This window comes from Dendrobates tinctorius, unplaced genomic scaffold, assembly GCF_039654945.1.
Source record: "Dendrobates tinctorius isolate UK_male_01 unplaced genomic scaffold, ASM3965494v1 ptg000183l, whole genome shotgun sequence".
In the NCBI taxonomy this organism is placed as follows: Eukaryota; Metazoa; Chordata; class Amphibia; order Anura; family Dendrobatidae; genus Dendrobates; species Dendrobates tinctorius.
In genome coordinates, this window is record NW_027361850.1 from 10,277,232 (window position 1) to 10,300,673 (window position 23,442).

The following is a 23,442-nucleotide window of genomic DNA, read 5'->3' on the forward strand; positions in this document are numbered from 1 at the left end:
AGCTCCCTACAACCAAGACAAAGAGCGTCAGGTCAAGTATAGAGCCAACCCGCTGGGTAGGATGCGGGGCCGACCGCCCAAGTCAAGGGGGGCCAGGTCCCAGAGCAAAATGACTCGGGGCATCAGGTACCCGAAGACAGCAGAGTAGGCAGACGTCTGCTCAGGTTCTGCCACGTCTGGCTCGAGGTGGCACATGACGCATGGGTGGCAGAATTAGTGTCATCCGGGTACAAAATAGAATTTGTCGGAGATCCTCCAAGACGATTTTTTCTTTCCCGGCTTCCCAAATCGGAATCCTGGGCAGAGGCATTGCTAGGGGCCATCAGGGTTCTTCAGCGCAACGGGGTCATTGTCCCAGTACCACAGTGCGAAAGAACTCAGGGATTTTATTCCAACCTGTTCGCGGTCCCCAAGAAGGACGGAACAGTAAGGCCGGTTCTGGACCTAAAGCTCCTGAACAGGTTCATCAGAGTCAGGCACTTTGGAATGGAATCCCTCCGGTCAGTGATATCGGCCATGGAGCAGGGAGAATATCTGGCCTCGATCGATGTCCAGGATGCCTACCTGCACATCACTATTTTTCCCCTGCATCAAAGGTTCCTTCGGTTTGCAATCGATGGTCGGCATTTCCAGTTTGTGGCTCTGCCTTTCGGGTTAGCCACGGCCCCCAGGATATTCACGAAGGTAATGGCGGTCGTCATGGACATTCCACATTCTCGGGGCATAGTGGTTTTGCCGTACTTAGACGACCTCTTAGTAAAGGGTCTGTCCTTTTGGGCATGCGAGGAAAATGTCAGCATCACGCTGGATACCCTATCTCGCCTAGGATGGTTGGTCAACGGGAAAAAGTCATCCCTTATCCCAGCTCAGAGGATTCCATTCCTAGGGATGATTTTCGACACTTCCCGAGGGTTGGTAATTCTCCCTCAAGACAAGGCTCGGGCGCTCCGGCAGGGAGTTCGGAGTCTCCAGCAACCAGGCACTCACACTATTCGATTCGGGATGAGGGTTCTAGGGAGGATGGTGGCGGCAATGGAAGCGATTCCGTTTGCTCAATTTCATCTTCGTCCCCTGCAGCACGCTCTCTTGGCATCTTGGGACAGAAGTCCGTTCTCCCTCGATCATCAGTGCAGGTTGTCCTTTCAAGTCCGACGGGCACTTCAGTGGTGGACGCGCGACTCCTCTCTTCTTCAGGGGAAACCCTTCCCCCCAGATCAATGGTTGGTGATCACAACCGATGCGAGTATTCTTGGATGGGGAGCAGTTTTTCGCCATCACACGGCCCAGGGGCAATGGTCGCCTCAGGAGGCTCGTCTCCCGATCAACTTGTTGGAGATTCGAGCGGTGCGGTTGGCATTGCAGCATTTTCAGCACTTGCTAGCAGGACGCCCAGTCCGGGCTCAATCAGACAACGCCACGGCAGTGGCGTACGTGAATCACCAGGGAGGCACGCGCAGCAGGGCAACCAAGCGCGAGATAGAGCATGTACTCCGTTGGGCCGAGAGGCACCATTCAGTAATCTCAGCAGTTCACATACCAGGCGTGGAAAATTGGGCAGCAGATTTCCTAAACCGGCAAGGTGTCGCGGTCGGGGAATGGTCCCTGCACCCCGAGGTCTTCCAGCAGATTTGCCAACGGTGGTGGACTCCAGACGTGGATCTGATGGCCTCCAGGGAGAACGCCAAAGTGGGCACGTTTGTCGCTCGGTCTCAGGACCCGCGAGCAATCGCAGTGGATGCGTTTTTGGTCCTACCATGGAACCAGTTTCGGCTCCCATACCTGTTTCCCCCACTGCCACTTCTCCCGAGGGTCATCAGAAAGATCAAGACAGAGGGGGTCCCGGCAATTCTGCTGGCCCCAGACTGGCCCTGTCGAGTATGGTACACGGATCTAGTTCAGCTCCTCGCAGACATGCCTTGGCATCTGCCGGAACGACCAGACTTACTGTCCCAGGGGCCGATCTGACACCCGAACTTAGGGGCCCTGTGTTTGACGGCATGGCCGTTGAATCTTGGATTCTGACCCAGGCGGGGTTTGGGCGTGAGGTGGTTGCTACAATGGTTAGCGCCCGGAAGCCAGCCTCGGCGAAAGTTTATCATAACACTTGGAAGGTTTTCTTTCACTGGTGTCGAGAGCACGGGGTTGCGCCAATGTCCTTCTCGGTTCCCAACATCCTGGCTTTTCTGCAGTCAGGCCTAGACGCAGGTTTGGCCCCGAGTTCCCTGAGGAGACAGATATCGGCCTTGTCTGTCCTTTTCCAGCGAAAGATTGCTACCAATATGCAGGTCAAGACGTTCATTCAAGGAGTCTCTCATTTGGTGCCCCCCTTTAGAGCGCCCATAGACGCCTGGGACCTTAACCTGTTTCTGAGTGTCCTGCAGGAAACTCCTTTTGAGCCGTTACAAGAAATCTTATTGTCATACCTTTCCAGGAAGGTTGTATTCTTGGTAGCCATAACTTCCATTAGGCGGGTCTCGGAGTTGGCAGCCCTATCTTGTAGAGCTCCGTTTCTGACTTTTTTTTAAGGATAAGGTAGTCCTTAGACCACCGCCGCCGTTTCTGCCGAAGGTCGTGTCCTCTTTCCATATTGATGATGACATTGTTCTGCCATCGTTTTGTCCAGCGCCAGTACACAGAGTGGAAAGGGCGCTCCACACGTTGGACCTGGTAAGAGCTCTCAGGAGGTACGTGTCAAGGACAGCACCTTTTCGCCAGACAGACTCGTTTGTGATTCCCGTAGGGCGCAGGAAGCCAGATGGATTCGTCTAACTATTCAAGAGGCTTACCGTATTAGAGGCACGCCGATTCCAACAGGAATAGGGGCGCACTCTACTCGGGCAGTGGGCGCCTCTTGGGCGCTTCGGCGCCAGGCTTCGGCAGAGCAGGTATGCAAGGCGGCAACCTGGTCCAGCCTGCACACGTTTTCTAAGCTTTACAATGTGCATACTCAGGCTTCGTCAGATGCGAGCCTGGGTAGAAAAATTCTCCAGGCAGCAGTGGTACATCTTTAGACAGGAGGGCATGCGGTTTGGATTGGTGAGTTGCTCCCACCCAGGGACTGCTTTAGGATGTCCCACAGTCTCTGTGTCCCCCAATGAGATGAAGGAGAAACATGGATTTTTGTGAGTACTCACCGTAAAATCCTTTTCTCCGAGACGCTCATTGGGGGACACAGCACCCACCCTGATAGCCAGTTGGCTCTTGTTTATTTAATTAGTATAATTCCTTGTTTAAGGTAGGGTGGTCCTTTTTCAGACATATAATTTTTTGCGTTAAGGCTAATTTGCTTTTATGTTCTCCTACTGCTTTTGCACTAAACTGGTTTCCGCCCGCTATTGGGGCGAGGGTGTATGCGGTGGAGGAGGAGCTAACTTGTTTTTTGTATACTTAGTGTCGGCCTCCAGACGGCAGTAGCAGACACCCACAGTCTCTGAGCCCCCCAATGAGCGTCTCGGAGAAAAGGATTTTACGGTGAGTACTCACAAAAATCCATGTTTTTATCTCTTTCTTCAGTATGTTAGGTATTCATTATAAAAACTAGGGGGCTGGTCACTGAGGGATCAGTGACCTGTCAGCAGTCTGCATTATGAATATCTAATTAGAGCACCACATACACCAACCTCACCTTAGGGCACGAGAATCTCATTAACTACAACTGAAAATAAACTAAACACATCTGTGCTATCTGCTTCCTACTAGCCATTCTACGTATCTCCCCTCCCTGAGGTGCTAGAACGGATCAAGACCCTGGAAGGTATTCGCCATGTTCTGGAGATCTCGGAAATATGCATGATGTGTTGCTAGGACATATAGTATCTCCATAACTCCTTACAAAATTATGTTTCAAGAATGTTCTTTAGCAGTTTCAGCATGACTCTAAATTGCAAGCAAGCCTTTATCCTGCTCTGAGCTGTCTCGACTTGTGAGATCTGTCACTCACAGGCACAGCCTTTGGAGGCTTGACTCCCCTGCTGAGCTAAGTGCCAGCTTTCACCTTGAGGCGTGGAGAATATTGGACTTCCTGCTGAGTCCCTATTGAACAACGAAATGAGGGTTTTATAATCCCAGGGCAAATATGATACAATTGATTGGCATGAAATTATATCTCCAATATTCTACACAGTAGTTCCAGTGCTATTAGGCTTGAGGTTATGATGTAAGCTCTACAAAGAATCTTGAGCTCCTGGAGGTCATACAAATCAGTTGATGAATATCCTGCAGGTGCTAAGGAAAAGGTATTCAAGAATGTGAAACGGGGTCACATGGCAAAGTGTTCTGACATTCTGCCTAACCTAAATTTCTCCACTCTGGATGTTGATCCTAAGAATGATGATGAAAAAGTTTAACTCATTCATCACATCTCTCCCTCTAAGGGTATGTTCAAACGTTGAACATCTACTGTACTGCACGTTTTGATCCAGAAAGTTCTGCAAGTGTCCCTTTCATCTAAAACAAACACATTCACATCAATGGTACATCAGAGTGACACGTTCTTGTGCTGTCTGTTTTTTCTCGGACAGCAAACTGACTCAGAGTTTTATTAAGCCCTTTCTGACTGCTGACGGGATAGTACTGTACGTCAGCAGTCAGACTCCCCTGCTTTGAGGTGGGCTCCGGTGGTGAGCCCACCTCAAAGCCGTGACATGTCAGCTGTTATGAACAGCTGACATGTGCCCGCAATAGGCGCGGGCAGAATCGCCATCTGCCCGCGCCTATTAACTAGTTAAATCCTGCTGTCAAACGCTGACAGTGGGCATTTAACTAGAGGTTCAGGCCGCCGGGCCGGAAGTGAGATCATCGCTGACCCCCGTCACATGATCGGGGGTCGGCGATGCGTTGCCTGGACAACCAGAGGTCTCATATAGACCTCTATGGTTGTTACAGGCAGATCGCTTTGAGCGCCGCCCGGTGGCTGGCGCTCAAAGCACTGCAGCAAGTCTGCTGCATATGGGCGATCTGCTCATCGCCCATATGTAGCAGGGCTGATCGGGTTGTGCATGCTTCAAGCCTCCTATGGAGGCTATTGAAGCATGCCAAAAGTTACAAAAAAAATGTTTAAAAATTAAAAAAAATTAAAAAACCTAAAAGTTCAAATCACCCCCCTTTCGCCCCAATCAAATTAAACCTATAAAACTATTTTAAAAAAAATCACACATACACATATTAGGTATCGCCGCGTTCAGAATCGCCCGATCTATCAATGAAAAAAAAAGCATTAACCCGATCGCTAAACGGCGTAGCGAGAAAAAAATTCAAAACGCCAGAATTACGTTTTTTGGTCTCCACGACATTGCATTAAAATGCCATAACGGGCGATCAAAAGAACGTATCTGCACAAAAGTGGTATAATTAAAAACTTCACCTCGACCCGCCAAACATAAGCCCTAACCCAATCCCAGATCATGAAAAATGTAGACGCTACAGGTTTCGGAAAATTGCGCTTTTTTTTTTTTTTTTTAGCAAACTTTGGAATTTTTTTTCACCACTTAGATAAAAGAGAACCTAGACATGTTTGGTGTCTATGAACTCGTAATGACATGTAGAATCATAATGGTGGGTCAGTTTTTGCATTTATTGAATCTAGAAAAAAAGCCAAGCAAAAAACAAGTGTGGGATTGCACTTTTTTTTGCAATTTCACCGCACTTGGAATTTTTTTTTTCCCGTTTTCGAGTACACGACATGCTAAAACCAATGATGTTGTTCAAAAAATAAGCCCTCACATGGCCATATTGACGGAAAAATAAAAAAGTTATGGCTCTGGGAAGAAGGGGAGCGAAAAACGAAAAATCGAAAAAAGCTCCGGTCATGAAGGGGTTAATCCATATTTATATGTTTTATAAACGGATCAGTCTCTTCAGTCCCTCAGACTCGAAACATCCTATTCTAATCTGTTTTGCAGATCAGGCTCAGCAATTAGTCTAAGTGGAGCTGTATAAAATCGATGACACAAAGATGACAAACTTTGTACTTGAGAGATCTATTCGAGCTGAATCTGCTTTTAACTGATACATTGTTGGGAGACAATGTATTTAAAAAAGTTAATTTGGTCTACCTGTTTTAGGGAAAAAAATGGATGAGATAAAAACTGGATGTAACTTGGATGCTACTAGGATGCAACTAGGATAACACCTAAAATTGATTTGTTTCTCTTGGATGGTAGCATTCACAAGGATGTGTGCATGTAGCCTAAGTGTAACTCCATGAATGACAAGATTGGCACTCCTGTGTGTGTTCTGGGCTGTATATCTTGCTTATTTAGTGAGTTGTGGTACTCTTCCGAGAAAAAGACATTGAGGCTATGTGCCCACGTTGCGTGTTAAAACGCACACTGAAAACCGGACTCCTTCCCAGAAATCGCGCGTTTTTTTCCGCGTGATTTCACTGCGATTTTACCGCGATTATGATCGCGATTTTGCCGCGATTTTCGCGTGCGATATTCAACCACTTTCCAAGCGATTTGAAGCATCGCTTGGAAAGTGATTGACAGGATGGTCACACTCGTCAAACATATGCGGCCTCAATAGTAAAAGATAGAATGTTAAAATGCTAAAAAAATTAAAAAATCGGGGTATATTTACCTTCCGGCGTCCCGCGCTGCATTCCCGGCCTCAGCATTCCCAGTAATGCCTTGCGAGACCTGTGATAACGTTGGTCTCGCGTTGCTACAGCGATCTGAGTCACGCGAGACTATGTCATCACAGGACCTTGCCGCAAGGCATTACTGGGAACACTTAGGCCGGTAATGCAGCGCGGGACGTCGGAAGGTAAATATACCCCGATTTTTTATTCTTTTTTTTACAGGGGTATGGTACCCAGGGCCTGGAGGACGGTCTCCTCTCCTCCACACCGTGGGTACCAACCGCACATGAGACGCTTAACTTTGCGCATGGTGGGCATAGCCACATGCGGGAAGTAAGCGATTCTCATGCATTCCTATGGGTGCGGAATCGCGGCAATTCTTTGCGATTCCACACAAAAGAATGACCATGCTGCGATTTTTTCCGCGATGCGATTCCGCCGCGGAAAAAAGCGCAGCATTAGCACAACATGTGCGGAATGCCATAGGAATGCATGGGGGGCGTTCTGTACACGATTTTTAAACGTTCTCGCAGCGTTTTTGCGCCCAAAATCGCGGCAAAAATGCTTAAAAATCGCTACGTGGGCACACAGCCTGAATCAGCCTTTTGGACTTCTGCCTGTGAGTCGTTTCTACCTACTTGGCTGTCAAATTTACAGTTCTTATTTTTATGACATATTGTATGCCGTGCATTTAGGCACAGGGCTCACCTGCTCTTATTATTATGATTTGTTCTCCTTGGAGTGACTTTTTTACTGTGGGTCGGGTTGTTACCTGCTGGTTTCTTTTTGTTGCCTAGCTAGGCATTTTGCTGTGTTGTTGTAAAAAGACAGATATTCTGTTTTTTCTTACAAAATTGATACAGAAAAAGTTTATTGTCTGCTTCCAAAAGTTTGCCTCTGCTTCCAATATTGCTCTGTTAGGTTCAATCTCACCTTGGTCTACTGGCATTAGCCTCATGGTTGGGCCCATGGAAAAAGTCTCTGAGGGACTGAACGCAGACCTTTGCCGGACAACTTCAAGGCTGGTGACCGTCCATTTTTAATAACAAGGGCAAACCTTTTGGATCATGGAGGCTACTTCCAATGCGCATGTGTTTGTTAACAGTATGTCACTATCCTAGTACTATTTACTTACTATAATTGTTTAGGGCTGTGTGGGACAGGAGCATTATCATTTGGGGTTTTCTATTTTCTTAATTATTTCACTTCTATTTCTTCCTAACTTGAAATTCTGCATTGACATTTACTATTGTGTGCTGCTTGCAGTTTTCCATAGCTACCATGTCTCTGGATTTCAAAATACTGCTGATGATGATCTTTCGGTTTCATGGGTGTAAGTTTTGCAACCTACCCCAGCAGGCAGATAAAATGGTGTAGCAGTGGCCTTCTTCCCTGAAGACACTATTGACTCTATATTCAGTGGGTCCATGTGCATTCCGGTAAAAAAAAATGGGCAGCACACAGACATGCACACAAAAGTATGAATGGACCATTTTTTACACAGATTTTACACTATTCTTTTTGGCACACTTTAGGTTTCTGAGCCAGTGGATCTAGCAATTTGGTGGTCTACCTTTTATCATTGCTGCTTTATCCCAGATGGGTCTTTGTCTCAATTTCTAACATTCTAAGAATGACTTAATTAGTGGTAGTCATTGGATTACTGTGACCAAGCTGTAGGGTGCACTTAATCTCATTGCTTCCATTTATTAATTTTCTGAAGTGTGATCCTTCTGTTATTTTTGCCATATTATATTCCCAGTTAACCTGTTGTTGTCATTTCATCTTTGTTGTCAGTGTGTCTAGTATTTTGGGTCAAGAAGAGGGAAGCTGTGAGGTTTAGCAGGACCTCTAACAGTTTTACAGTAGCACCTCATGCTGGGGAATATTATATCTGCCATATCCTCCAGACTAAGCTTGCTTTCCTTATAAGTGTTGTAGGGATTTACTCGCTTTAGGCTGCTGATAGCATTCACACAGGCATGTAGTTTCTGAGTCAAACAGAGAGGTTTATTGAAGCGCATAAACTTCCAGCAGAATGGAAAACAAACCGCCTTTCTCCTGACATGAGGGCAGAAAATAAACAGTCCTTATGCAGGCACATGTGGGCTCACCCATTCAGATAAATATCTAGCTGTCTCTCAAGATCTGTCAGAGAAATAAGCACCAAGAGGTCTTTTCACCTCTCCTCCCCGACTGAGACCACAGTCTCTCAAATATGTGGCAATCCGGGCACTTCACCTGGCTCAGTTTAGTCTGCAACAAAAGGCACTAGGCCGCTCCTATAGAATCTACACACTGCTCAGTTTCCAGCATACTGCCCACCAAGTGAACCTACTTCCTGCTTCTAGTAAAAGCTATGCAGGTGCCTCTAATCAAACCCTGCACAGTTGGAATTTAACCCTGTCCTACCTGGCTTTGCTACAGTGTTCACTATTGAACACGAGTTGAATATCTTGAGTCTTGTAAGAGAGTAGGAAAATTGCCAGTCTTCCTAGTTGTTATGCCATGTTTTGTAATCCCCAGTTGCTGTTTTGTCTACATTATGCCAAGCTTATACCTTGTAAGTGTTGTGTTATGGCCACTTTAATGAGTGTTGCTTCCCAATCAGTGCTGGATCTTCAATTCGACATGTAATGGGTTCATGAAGGAGCTGTCTGAGGTAAGAGTGTACATGACATGAAATGTTGCATGATAGACAAATTCATATGATGGATTGCATGTGGGAGTTTAGCCTGTGTCTAAGGCCGGGATCATACATGCAAAAAACTCGGACAAGTCTCACACGTCAATACCCGGCCCTCAGGAGCGGAGTGTAACAACCCTGCTGGCATCACTGCATGGCCTCCCATCCCCCGCACACCAGCTTACTTACAGCTTCAAGCCATGCTGTGAATTCTGTCTGCTGCCAGCCCTGTGCTTTGTGCCTCTGCTCTCCTGCATGCTTTCTGGCTATGTGTGTATAGGGGGGCTCTCTGGTTCTTGTGCAGTCAGGGTGCACCTGGCTAATGGGTCCCTGACCAATTATCCACAGCCCTGGACTATTTAACCCTGCCCCATTCACTGAACATTGCCTGTGCAATGTCTAAATGCAGTTAGCATTTTGCTACTGAGCCTGCCAGGTCCTCTCCTGTGTTTCTCCTCCTTCTGAAGATTACTCCTTGTCTTGCCTAGTACCTTGTCCACTTGCCAGGAGGCTGAATATCCTGGTCCTTGAGTCTTTGTCCCTGCACCTTGTCTGACCTCTGTCCTACCCCTGCCTCCTTGTCTTTGGCTTCCTTCCCTGCTGTCTTTCTTTGTGTCCTCCCTGTCTGAGCTTCTGCACCCTTGCAGCGCTGTCTGAGCCTCTGCACCCTTGCAGCGCTGTCTGAGCCTCTGCACCCTTGCAGCTCTGTCTGAGCCTCTGCACCCTTGCAGCTCTGTCTGAGCCTCTGCACCCTTGCAGCTCTGTCTGAGCCTCTGCACCCTTGCAGCTCTGTCTGAGCCTCTGCACCCTTGCAGCTCTGTCTGAGCCTCTGCACCCTTGCAGCTCTGTCTGAGCCTCTGCACCCTTGCAGCTCTGTCTGAGCCTCTGCACCCATGCAGCTCTGTCTGAGCCTCTGCACCCTTGCAGCTCTGTCTGAGCCTCTGCACCCTTGCAGCTCTGTCTGTGCTGCTGCACCCTTGCAGCTCTGCCTGCTCTGCTGCTGCAGAACCTCTTGCTGCAGCTTCTCTCCACAGACCTTGTGGTTCAAGTTTGCTCTGCTGCTGCAGAACCTCTTGCTGCAGCTTCTCTCCACAGACCTTGTGGTTCAGCTTTGCTCCGCTCCTGCTGCCATTGCAGAACCTCTTGCTGCACATTGTCTCTGCACTCCTGCGGCTCCGCCTACTCTGCACTCCTGAGGCTCCGCCTACTCTGCACCACTGTCTGTATCCATACCTGCTCCTCCTGTGTGAACAGGTCCAAACCTGTTCCTTCATATTCCACTCCTTCCTGCCTGTATTCATACCTGCCCTGTATCTCAAGCCGTACCCGCCTGCCCTGTATCTCAAGCTGTGCCAGCCTGCTCTGTGTCTCGTCTGTACCAGCCTGCCCTTTGTCTCCAAGCCATGCCTGCCTGACAGTGTCTTCAGTCGTGCCTGCTTGCCCTGTGTCTCAGCCATGCCTGCTTGCCCTGTGTCTCGGCCATACCTGCTTGCCCTGTGTCTCAGCCTGCCTGTCAGTCACACCTGTCCCAGTGACTTGTCCCTGAGTGGGATCAGCTGCCACAGCCAGACACCACCCTGGAGTGGCTGCTACCTGCCGCACCAGCCTGACCTCACCATCAGAGGCTACAGTGAAGACCGAGGTAGCTGTCGTAGTCACGCCTCTTCCAGGGTAGTCTGGTTTGTGGCACAGCGGGGCCACAACCCCCCGGCTTGTGCCAATCAGCCAAGGCACAAGCGTGACACTGAGCATGCGGCTGCATAGAAATACATGCAGCCGTATGCTCCACTCCCGAGTGTCGGCAGCAGGTATGGACTGGGGCTGAAATTCAGCCCTGGCATTTAAAATCACACAGGCCCATGCTGTTCTTGTCTCCGAGCACCAGATGGGATATATTACTAATATTACCATGGATGGAGGAAAGCAAGATTTACTACACGACCAATATTTCTAATGATACCTGTAGCCTGCTGGGGTAAGTGACGGAGTCAGTGACTTTGTGCTCCATCACAACTCTTAACAGTATGGGTGTCCTGAGAACACCGATTCTGTTAACGTAGCAGACAAGGCAGCCCACGACCAGACATGCCCTTCTGACATTTACCAGAATTGCCAGATGTCCAGTCCGGCCCTGGCCGGCGGCAGTGCCAGGTATTAAGATGCGAGACTTGTCCGAGTTTCTTGCATGTGTGATCCCGGCCTAAGCCAGACACTTGAGGAGCAGTGTGTACTGCAGAGGAAGAGACAGCTGACAATGCCACGTCTGCTGAAGAGTAGGGAAAATCAGAGTTTCTCATCGTATTTTCAGGCAAAAGAGATGGATGGTAAAGTCTGTGAAGTGAACTGTTACCTATGTGAAGTGCCGGCAGCAGTGTCAGGTATTGAGGTGCGAGACTCGTGCGACTTTCTCGCAAGTGTGATCCCGGCCTTAAACGCAATATCTGTTTAATTTAAAAGAAAAGGAAAAAAAAGTTCAAAACCAGAGAGGAAAAGCCAGCGACTGGGGGCAGATGTTTATAGCCTGGGAAGGGGGTAATACCCATGGATCTTCCCAAGCTATTATCAGCTCACAGGTGTATAATTAGCCTTTACTGGCTATTAAAATGGGGGAGCCCCCCAAAAAATGTTGTGGGGTCCCCCTATAATTTATAGCCAGAAATGACTATGCAAACATCTGCGGGCTAATATAGCCTAAGAAGGGGCCATGGATATTGGTCCCCCCGGCAACAAACACCAGCATACAGCCGCCCCAGAAATGGCTCATCTCTAAGACGCACCAATTCCGACACTTAGCCTCTCTCTTCCCACTGCCCTGTAGCAGTGGCAAATGGGGTAATAGTTGGGGGGTTGATGTCACCTTTGTATTGTAAGGTGACATCAAGCCCGGCATAGTAATGGACAGGCGTCTATAAGATACCTATCCATTACTAATCCTATAGTTGTTAAGGGGTTAAATAAAGACACAGCCATAATAAAGTATTTTAATAAACTAAAACTCTGCAAAGTTTCTCATTTTTATTGTATTCCTGATTCTTGCGACGCCCTCGATCATTCCCTGATCCGATGTAATCCATTTAATAACAAGTGTCCCACGATGATCTCCCATGTAGAACTGTCAGATGTGACTTCCCTACACGGCCTTCAGTGACACACTTACAGGAGACAATGGCTCCTGCAGTGTTATCACTGAGGGTTCCCTGGAGTTCAAGCTCTCACTTTATGGCACTGCTGCATGAGAATTTTTCCACGCAGCGGTGCCGCAAGTGACAGGATGATCTCCAGTGACCTTTAGGCAGGGCGATACAGTGCGGAGGATTATCTCTGTCACTGTACACCGGAGGCCCCCTGGAGAGCGGTCACATCTTCTGATGTGACAGCTCTACTCGGGAGATCATCGTAGGATAATCACTATTAAATTGATTACGTTGGAACAGGGAGTATATTGTCGGTTTTTTGTTTTTTTTTTTACAGACGATCGAGGGCATCGAGGATTAGCTATATGGTGAGTATGTGTACTGTATGTGTGTATGTGTTCTTTTAATTTTTTTTATACTATTCCACACAGTAGCCAGATTATGGGACTACTACTGTCCCATCATCGGCTAATGTCACTGTAGCAGACATAGCCGGATGGGACTAGTAGTCCCATCAGACGATGCCTTCCACACACAGACCCACACACACCCGCACACAGCTGCACAGACCCAAGCACACACATACAGATACACACAGACACGCACATAATCTCCGCACACACATAGTCTCCACCCACACACTTCCTCCTCCCGATCTGCAGCGCTTCTGGCGCGCAACTCTGCAGCAAAACCGCAGATCTTTTTAAACCTGTGGATTTGCTGCAGATTTGACTGACACAATGGAAGTCTATGGGTGCGGAAATGCTGCAGATCCGCAAAAAGAATTGACATGCTGCGGAAAATAAAATGCTGAAAATCCACGCGTATTTTTCCACAGCATGTGCACACCAGTTCTGAATTTACCATTGACTAATATTGGTTGTGCACTACACTGTGGATTTGATGCAATTCCGCGTGTCCAAAAACACTGCAGAATCCGCATCAAAATCTGCAATGTGGGCACATAGCCTTAGTGCTAAAAGAACGAAGTGAGCTCAAAGTGTAGTAGGATAACCAGGGCATGGAAAAGATGAGGAGTGATGATTTATTAATCTACGACCACTAGTTTCTGTGTCTTGGGAAGGTAAATACTGTTGTCCTTTTTTTGCCATGTTAATTCTTGAATTTTTTGACTAGGGTCTAAGAAGTAAGGTTTCTCCTTGCGGAGAGTGACATGCCAGCTGTGGCTTGTCAAGGTAAGGAGACTTATTCGCCGTGCAATGCTCCTCTGGGAAAATAATATGCAAATTGCCTCTTCAGAAAGAAAGAGGACTTTTACTCTACAGCGCCACCTATTGGTAGTAGCGATCCTACAAGTCACAATCAACCCTTTAACGAGTCTTGTAGTATGACTTAGGATACAAGCCAAATCAGAATCTCAATTTGCAGACACGGTGTTTCGAGCTGTTGGCTCTCGTCAGTGCAAAGTATGAGATCTGATTTGGCAAGGTGAGAGGCTCTGGACTAGGGTCTAAGAAGTAAGGTTTCTCCTTGCGGAGAGTGACATGCCAGCTGTGGCTTGTCAAGGTAAGGAGACTTATTCGCCGTGCAATGCTCCTCTGGGAAAATAATATGCAAATTGCCTCTTCAGAAAGAAAGAGGACTTTTACTCTACAGCACCACCTATTGGTAGTAGCGATCCTACAAGTCACAATCAACCCTTTAACGAGTCTTGTAGTATGACTTAGGATACAAGCCAAATCAGAATCTCAATTTGCAGACACGGTGTTTCGAGCTGTTGGCTCTCGTCAGTGCAAAGTATGAGATCTGATTTGGCAAGGTGAGAGGCTCTGGACTAGGGTCTAAGAAGTAAGGTTTCTCCTTGCGGAGAGTGACATGCCAGCTGTGGCTTGTCAAGGTAAGGAGACTTATTCGCCGTGCAATGCTCCTCTGGGAAAATAATATGCAAATTGCCTCTTCAGAAAGAAAGAGGACTTTTACTCTACAGCTCCACCTATTGGTAGTAGCGATCCTACAAGTCACAATCAACCCTTTAACGAGTCTTGTAGTATGACTTAGGATACAAGCCAAATCAGAATCTCAATTTGCAGACACGGTGTTTCGAGCTGTTGGCTCTCGTCAGTGCAAAGTATGAGATCTGATTTGGCAAGGTGAGAGGCTCTGGACTAGGGTCTAAGAAGTAAGGTTTCTCCTTGCGGAGAGTGACATGCCAGCTGTGGCTTGTCAAGGTAAGGAGACTTATTCGCCGTGCAATGCTCCTCTGGGAAAATAATATGCAAATTGCCTCTTCAGAAAGAAAGAGGACTTTTACTCTACAGCGCCACCTATTGGTAGTAGCGATCCTACAAGTCACAATCAACCCTTTAACGAGTCTTGTAGTATGACTTAGGATACAAGCCAAATCAGAATCTCAATTTGCAGACACTAGTCCAGAGCCTCTCACCTTGCCAAATCAGATCTCATACTTTGCACTGACGAGAGCCAACAGCTCGAAACACCGTGTCTGCAAATTGAGATTCTGATTTGGCTTGTATCCTAAGTCATACTACAAGACTCGTTAAAGGGTTGATTGTGACTTGTAGGATCGCTACTACCAATAGGTGGCGCTGTAGAGTAAAAGTCCTCTTTCTTTCTGAAGAGGCAATTTGCATATTATTTTCCCAGAGGAGCATTGCACGGCGAATAAGTCTCCTTACCTTGACAAGCCACAGCTGGCATGTCACTCTCCGCAAGGAGAAACCTTACTTCTTAGACCCTAGTCCAGAGCCTCTCACCTTGCCAAATCAGATCTCATACTTTGCACTGACGAGAGCCAACAGCTCGAAACACCGTGTCTGCAAATTGAGATTCTGATTTGGCTTGTATCCTAAGTCATACTACAAGACTCGTTAAAGGGTTGATTGTGACTTGTAGGATCGCTACTACCAATAGGTGGCGCTGTAGAGTAAAAGTCCTCTTTCTTTCTGAAGAGGCAATTTGCATATGAATTTTTTGAGGAATTTTAATTCTTCTTTCTGTGGCTTTGCTTTTAATTTTACTGGAAATAAAATCCCAGCTGTTCTAAGACATGGTGTCTTTCAGTGTCTTATCAAAAAGCCTTCTTGCCCTGTGACAACTAAAAAGTGCTTGGCATAGCATCCCCCCCGAAACTGTCATATCTATCCTTTCTGTCACAAAGTTTGTACATTCATGTAGGGAGTTGTGGCCTGCTACAGGCAATAAAAGGTGGCATATAGGATGGATGTAATATGTGCATTCTTCTGTGTGAAGGACTATATCTGACTGACATTAGCCTGGAAAATGTTGTGTTTGGTTGACAAGATGATGTGGAGATGGCCCTAATTCTGCCTTGTGGCAGGTAGAGTGCAAGATACATTGTTTCCACAACTCAATACTCGTAAATAACCAGCTGTGAAGCCATAATAATTACTGACATAGCCTGATATATACTGTAGATGCAGAAGTTAAATAAGGATCTAAAATTAATCTATATACATACAAAACAATTAATAAAACGTTCATTTAAAATAGTAACATTAATTTCTACTTGTAATAAATGCAGTGTCCAGTCAAGACATACCTTGTAACAAACCGATCTGGTTTCTTTTTTCTTCCATTGTTGAAGAATAAGAACCTGTCGATAAAGCATACAATTAGTATAAATACAGTTGAAATATTTAGGAAGCTATGTATACAGGAGAGAAAAGGAGACAAATTTATGAAATGTAATGTATCATGTGAATGTACATCTGTATTTAACCAATAATGCCATTATTTTGATGAGACTAAACATGAAAGCCTTGGAATCATATTTTAGTTTCTTCTGTACTGGTATAGTATTTCATATTATACACAATGTAAAACACTAAAAGTCAAGTTTTACAATATATACATTCATCAACACTGCAACACTGAACTTATAATAGCAAGAAGGAAAAGTTGTGGCATATGGCCTAGTGTTGTTGTGTTGAGAAATGGCACCTCGGAGACTTTGGAGCAATGGCTATACCACTGGCTCCACAGCCAAATCAATGTAACGCTGAGCTGTTAGTGTACCTGGAATAACGAGGGGTCCAGCTACCATGCATTATGCCCCCTCCACACCACAACCCCATGATTACGAATGGTGTGATGCTCCCTCGTGAAGGCCCCTTAGAGGCATTGCCCACCTAGCCTAAAATTGGTCTGGAGATTATCACTGCATCCAAAACAAAAGCGGGACTCATTGCTAATAAGGATAGACATCCATTCCAGCCTTCATTATCTTGCCCTTCACCATGATAGACTTTGAGAGCGGTGTCAAACAATGTAGGATAGATCTTCAGCTCACCTGGTTCAGCCTGCCCAGTCCTCCTTTCCATAATCTCGGTGCACGGAGTGGATCCATCCCCATCTGGGAGAAATGCTCAATGAAAAAAAGTTTTTTGTAGTTCCAGCACACGATGTGAAAAAATTAAGAAAAGCCTTTATTTAATCCATAATTAAAAAATGCAATTCCAGTGATGATAAAAGCATGTGTAGCCTACACATGCTTTTATCATCACTGGAATTGCATTTTTTAATTATGGATTAAATAAAGGCTTTTCTTAATTTTTTCACATCGTGTGCTGGAACTACAAAAAACTTTTTTTCTTTGAGAGCGGTGGTGTAAGGTGAATAGAACACCTGTAGCTTGATGTCTGTCGAGGAGCCCAATGTCATGCAGACACCGTCTGATGGTTTATGTAGACACTGTTTGATGCCTTAGGCTTGGTATGTATAGAAATGACCATGACACTACTGTATAGTTGAAGCAAAAAAGGAAGCACACTGTAGTGCCAAACCATGCAAACATGAAAAATTAATAATGAATTGCATTACTGCATTAGAAGTATGAAAAATTGAGAAAGTTTGGCGCATAAAATGGCCAAGTTATGTGTACCTGGAAGCCACGTTAAGGCATTTCTCGTTTTCCAGGACCCTATTCTATGCCAATCCTCACTAAGACTGTAGTCTCCATCTGAATGGGAGCCTATGAAAAATCCTCTGTTAGGACTGAAGTCTATATCTCTGTGGAGGGGAAATGGCCCTGGTTTGATTAAAAATGCCTGCAGCTAACAGGTGGAGTGCTCAGTCAGAAGGTAAATGAATACAAATTTCAAAAACTGACCCTCACATCCAAGCATAAGCATAGTGTGAACAGGTGCTTAACCTAGAGTCACCAACTCATATACATTCAAGCAAAAAAGGAAGCACACTGTAGCGCCAAACCATGCAAACATGAAAAATGAAAAATGAAATTTTTACTACTGTATAGTTGTGCACAAGTAGGATCCAATCCCCTTCCATGGTACGTAAGAAAACTTGGCACTCAGAGTAGATACAAGTAAATAAATTATTTAATATGCAATCCAACAATAAAAGTTCACAAACATTTCAGTCTACATTATACCTTCCTCAGTGTGCCTATTGTCCAATTGAAAAAATATCAGATTGCGTTTTATCCCCTGGGTCAGCTACGACAGCACTGAAAGCGGTGTTCATTACTGGTTCAAACAGACGCTGTGCGGTGAACACTGCATTCAGCACTTCCTTGCTGACACAGGGGATAAAACGCAATCTGATATTTTTTTCCAATTAGACAATAGTCACACAGAGGAAGGTATAATGTAGACCGAAACGTTTGTGACCCTTTATTGTTGGATTGCATATTAAGTAATTTATTTAATTTAATCTACTCCGAGTGCCAAGTTTTCTTAGGCTTGGTATGTGACATCCAATTTAATTTATAGTACATAATGGATCAATCATGGAACCAGTGGTATAGCCATTTTCCTTAAGAGTCCCAGGAGCTGTTTTTAAACACATCTTCAGGTCACAATGTTGCTTGTGCAGCTGTGAGCAGCCTTCTCAGCGGGTTTAACATGTTACCATGGCCTGCAGCATCTCCAGACTTGCCTCCCATTGAGCACATCTGTGACATTATGGGCAATTCCAAAGGAAGCTGCCAGCAGCGAATCTTGATGATTTGCGGGCCCACGTGCTTTCACCGTGGCAGAACATTCCCTCAGTCAACCATTAATAACCACATTGATAGCATGCCAAGTCATGTACTGTAAGTGCCTGTATTTCTCCATTTGGCACTCATACTCGAGACTTAATAAAGCAAGATATTATGAAAATTTTATTTCCATTTATTCATCATTTGCATATATTAACATGTCTATTGATTCTCTGATTTCCATAATTCCACAACTTTTCCTTCTTAGTGTTGCAATTTCAGTGTTGAGGAGTGTATTAATATTTGTAGCTAGTGAAGTAAATCTATTATTAACTAAAATTAAGGGATCCTGACAATAGTAATGTTGGTGCAGAGTTAGTAGAAGTGTAGGGAAGGTGACCTGACGGACGGACTTGTCTGTAGGAAGAAGGGATGCTAGGTGCACTGCAGATGGACGGTTATAATAATAGAAGGGAAACAGCTGGGGGAAAATGGAATAGGAGTGCAGTACCTAAGTTTGACCACAAGATGGCAAGGGAGAGAGTGAGTACAGGACTTGACAGCAGCTTATGGCTTTAGAAACCGCTTAGTCATGGGGGGCAGGGAGACAGGAACCCAGGAGGGGATTTCCCGAGGAGGGAGATAAATAGGACAGGAGAGGGTTGCAGAGGGTTCCAGGCCTGGAAGTGCACACGTACCGGAACTCTCGCGGAAATTACCGCGAGAATTCCGGAATTCCAGTCCGCGGGAAAATCGCATTTTAAATTCCCGCGATTTTCCCGCGGAAAAACTAGCATTTTGCAAGCGTAATTAGCTTGCAAAATGCTAGCGCTTTCCAAGCGATCTGTAGCATCGCTTGGAGAACTGATTGACAGGTTGGTCACACTCGTCAAACATAGTGTTTGACGAGTGTGACCAACTTTTTACTACTGAGGCCGCCTATGCGGCATCAGTAGTAAAAGATAGAATGTAAAAAAAAATAAAAAAACGGTGTTATTCTCACCCTCCGACGTCCCGCGCAACCGTTCCCAGTAATCATTTGCGAAAATGCCCGCGATGACGTCAGTTCTCGCAGGATCGCGACGTCTCGCGGTAATTCGCGATGACGTCGCGCGAATGACCGCGAGACTTCGCGATCCCGCGAGAAGGGACGTCATCGCGAGCATTTTCGCAAAGGACTACTGGGACCGGGAGCGTGGAGAGAAGCGGGAAGGCTGCGCGGGACGTCGGAGGGTGAGAATAACAATATTTTTTATTTTAAATTCTATTTTTTACAGGGATATGGTACCCAAAGCCCGGAGGAAAGTCTTCTCTCCTCCGGACCATGGGTACCATCCGCAATTGTTCTGCTTACTTTCCGCATGGTGTGCACAGCCACATGCGGGAAATAAGCGGAACAATGCATTCCTATGGGTGCGGGATCGCCGCGATTCCGCAAATTAATGAGCATGCTGCGGTTTTTGCCGCGAAGCGATTCCGCCGCGGTAAAAACCGCAGCATTAGCACAGCATTGCGGAATCCCATAGGAATGCATGGGATGCTTATTTTTCGCGTTTTCGCGGCAAAATCGCGCTTTTAAAACCGCCGCGGAAACGCGAAAAAAACGTCACGTGTGAACTCAGCCTAAAGGAGAACGCACAGCAATGGGGAGCTCGACCAGGGGACTGAGGAGAAAAGAAGTCGGGGGTGGCCCGACACGAAGAACCGCAGAACAGACGAGGCCCCGGGGGTACCAAATTGAAGACGACCTCGGACTGGTGAAGCGCTGGTGGTAGATAGGCCTAGGGCAGCACCAGCGAAAGAGCCGCGAGGAACGTCACTACGAAGAAGAGAGGTGCAGGTACCCGGGCCTGAATATGGAGAGCTGTAAAGGTGCTGCGGTGTATGGCTACGGTTGTCAGGAGGACGGCCAATAAACTCGGACCTGTTGTACCCGAAAATCTGCCTCCGTCTCGTCTCTGTGTCGTCTGTGCGCGGTAAGCAGTGGACCACCCCCCAATCTGGGCCTTACTACATTTGGCGTAGTCGGCAGGATCGCCGCTGCCAATACATCAACTTCAGCGGCAAGCATGTGACAGAAGTACCCAAAAGAACTCGAGTTGCTTTACCTGTGGATTACAAACCTGAGACTTTATTCCAGATCATTGGCTGTCATCAAAGGATCTGGGGCAGTACAAAAAAACGGACAAAATGACTGTGATATTCCAGCGTCAGGAAGAGGCACAGGCGTTTTGCAGCTGTACTGGACAATCTGGAGTTGTATCAAATACGCCCCCAGGGGGAGCGGTGTGCATCTGGAGACCACCGCCCCCTCATGTTGGACCTTGGAAGATGGGTGGAGAAGCTGACCACCGCCCCACCCAAGAACGGGAGTGGCCCAGGTGGGGAGACTGGCTGCGGCTGCTTGGCGCCATTCAGTTGCTGTACACTGGAAGGAATGCGACGTTGCAGCTGCCGCGGTCTTGGACGCCTGGAATGGCGGTGGCGCCAGGAGGTCAAGTCTTGTCGGGAGGCCTGCCTCTGGGAGCCACCGACAGTACCCAGGGCACCGGTCGGAGAAAAGGAGCAACTTCGGGCCCTGCTGGAGCAGCCGCCAAAGAAATCTTCAGGGAGCCTCCCTGCGGTACCATCGAGCCTGGAGGCTGGCTCTGTCGGACGGCGGGGTGAAGATTCATGGCAGTTGATGGAGCGTCGGGAAAGTCTGCTGGAAGCCGCGGCACCGGGGAAGGTGAGCGATCCCCCGGCCCCGCCGGCGGCACCTCAGACAGATCCCGTCCCCACGCTCTGTGCATCAGACAGGCCTCGGGGCCCCGACACCGGCCCTCGGCCTCCCCGCCCGACCTCCCGCTCTTCAGTGACCCTGGCTCTGGACGATTCCACGGCCCTTGCCGGGCCGACAGACGCCCCCAACGACCCCGAGCCATCCCACCCGACGGCACCTCGTCCCGTGTTGCCGGCGCGGAACCAGCCCGCGGCCGCCCCCGCCACGTGCCAGCATACGGCGGCAGCCTATCCATCGGGGCCTGCCACCATGTCAGCCCCGCTCCAGGTCACCGCTGTGACCGGACCGCCACGGCTGACTCACCAGCCACTGCGATCGCCGCTGTTCCATCTGCGGCCTTGGCTGCAGTCGACTCGCCGTTGCCCGCGGCCGCCTTGCTTCTGGTTGTGGCCTTTCCCGCAGCCGCCTTGCTTCCGGTTGCGGCCTTTCCCGAGTCCACTCCACTCCCGTAGCCAGCTGTGGACTACTTGTCGGGCTCTGCAGCCTACTCACCGGGACCCGCGGCTGCTCCTGCCCATCCTCCGGCCCCAGCTGCTGCTGGGCCGCCGGAATCTGTGGCCGCCTCTGCCCCGCTCCCGACCGCGGCCCGCCCACCGGACTCTGTGGCCTACACCGGACCCTCCGCTTGGGTTGCGGAGGTCAAAGAGAAGAAGGCCAGGGAGCGGGAGATCTGGGGGCTGCTCCATGAGAAAGGAGAGGCTGGCATGGCAGCTCCACGATCCACCAGGCGGCTCGTATACACCAACCTGGGGAAGGGTTACGGGTTCATTCGGGATCTCGCAACCGGCCAAAAGGTATACCTTAACGTGACTTCCATCCGTCACGGCCGGGCTTTGCGGGAGGGGGACTTGGTGTTCTATTATAAGGAATACTGCCCCCGCGGCTACTACCTGGTAGCAGTGATCGCCGAGCCCGAAGGCCCCGAGCCCCCGTAAAAGGACTCACAGAGACACTTCAAGCACCCCGGGGACCTCACGGCTGTGGGGTTCCCTGCTGGATTAGCGCAACATCGGCCGTTAGGAGATGGCCCGGACTACCGGGATGTCGATGCACCATTGTGCAGCCTAAAGGACAGTTTTACGTCCAAGTTGAGAAAAATGTTTTTTGTTTGATATTTTCTTCTGACACAGGGGCGACATGGGGTGGAAGTGCTAATGTTAAAGGAAAGGGGAGTACTTCCATTTTGTATTTGGAATATTGTGTTTAAAGAAGGAGTTAAAGTAAAAAAAAAAAAAAGAAGAAGAAAAAGGGGTTACTCCTGTTTTGAGTCACGCTTATTGTTATTAAAGCAAAGGTAGCCATATATACGGTATACCAAAAGTTGATTTAATGTGTAGTATGTATAAGAGTGTGTAACAGGTCCTGGGTACAGGGTATGATAAAAATGCCGACCATGACTTTCTAACTGGAGGGACAACGAGACAGAAGACATTGAACCGGACAGTGGTCCTTCAGGCAGTTCCCCGACACCACGCACACCCAAAAGGATAGGTGGGCGCTAAAGATGACCTGGTAGGCGAAAGGCCTCGGTCATGGCTTTCCGGACAGTTGAGGGTAACAGAAGGGGAGAGTAGTGGGAGGTACACGCCGTAGAGTAGTCCGGGTGGACCTAACCCAACTTGAAAGCAGTTGTCACGTGGCGTGCGCTCCGGAGGGTAGCAGTAGGCTGCTCGGAGCATGTTGCTCCCGGTTTGGTTTGGCCCCCCGCGTATGGCGGGTTTGGCCCAACAACCTGTCCAACAACAGATGGTGGACAAGCTTCAGGACGACGTAGGTAGGGAGTACGATTGTCGAGGACGACAATAGACAAAGGAACGGGAGTGTAGGGAAGGTGACCGGACGGACTTGTCTGTAGGAAGAAGGGATGCTAGGTGCACTGTAGATGGACGGTTATAATAATAGAAGGGAAACAGCTGGGGGAAAATGGAATAGGAGTGCAGTACCTAAGTTTGACCACAAGATGGCAGGGGAGAGCGTGAGTACAGGACTTGACAGCAGCTTATGGCTTTAGAAACTGCTTAGTCATGGGGGGTGGGGAGACAGGAACCCAGGAGGGGATTTCCCGAGGAGGGAGATAAATAGGACAGGAGAGGGTTCCAGAGGGTTCCAGTCCTGGGAGGAGCTCAGGAGGAGAAGAGACAGTGAAGGAGAATGAACAGCAGTGGAGAGCTCGACCAGGGGACTGAGGAGAAAAGAAGTCAGGGGGTGGCCCTGACACGAAGAACCGCAGAACAGACGTGGCCCCGGGGGTACCAAATTGACGACGACCTCGGACTGGTGAAGCGCTGGTGGTAGATAGGCCTAGGCAGCCCCAGCAAA

At 47.9% G+C, this 23,442-nt stretch overlaps 1 protein-coding gene across 1 annotated transcript in view; it reads right to left on the reverse strand.

Annotated features, from left to right (window-relative positions):
- Positions 1–23,442, reverse strand: part of LOC141055076 (uncharacterized) — a 256,490-nt gene that overhangs the window by 101,866 nt on the left and 131,182 nt on the right. Inside the window, exon 2 of the mRNA XM_073552036.1 lies at positions 15,942–15,995. Within this exon, the coding sequence (XP_073408137.1) occupies positions 15,942–15,978 (37 nt within the window). The 5' untranslated portion in view covers positions 15,979–15,995. The remainder of the gene's footprint in view (positions 1–15,941; positions 15,996–23,442) is intronic.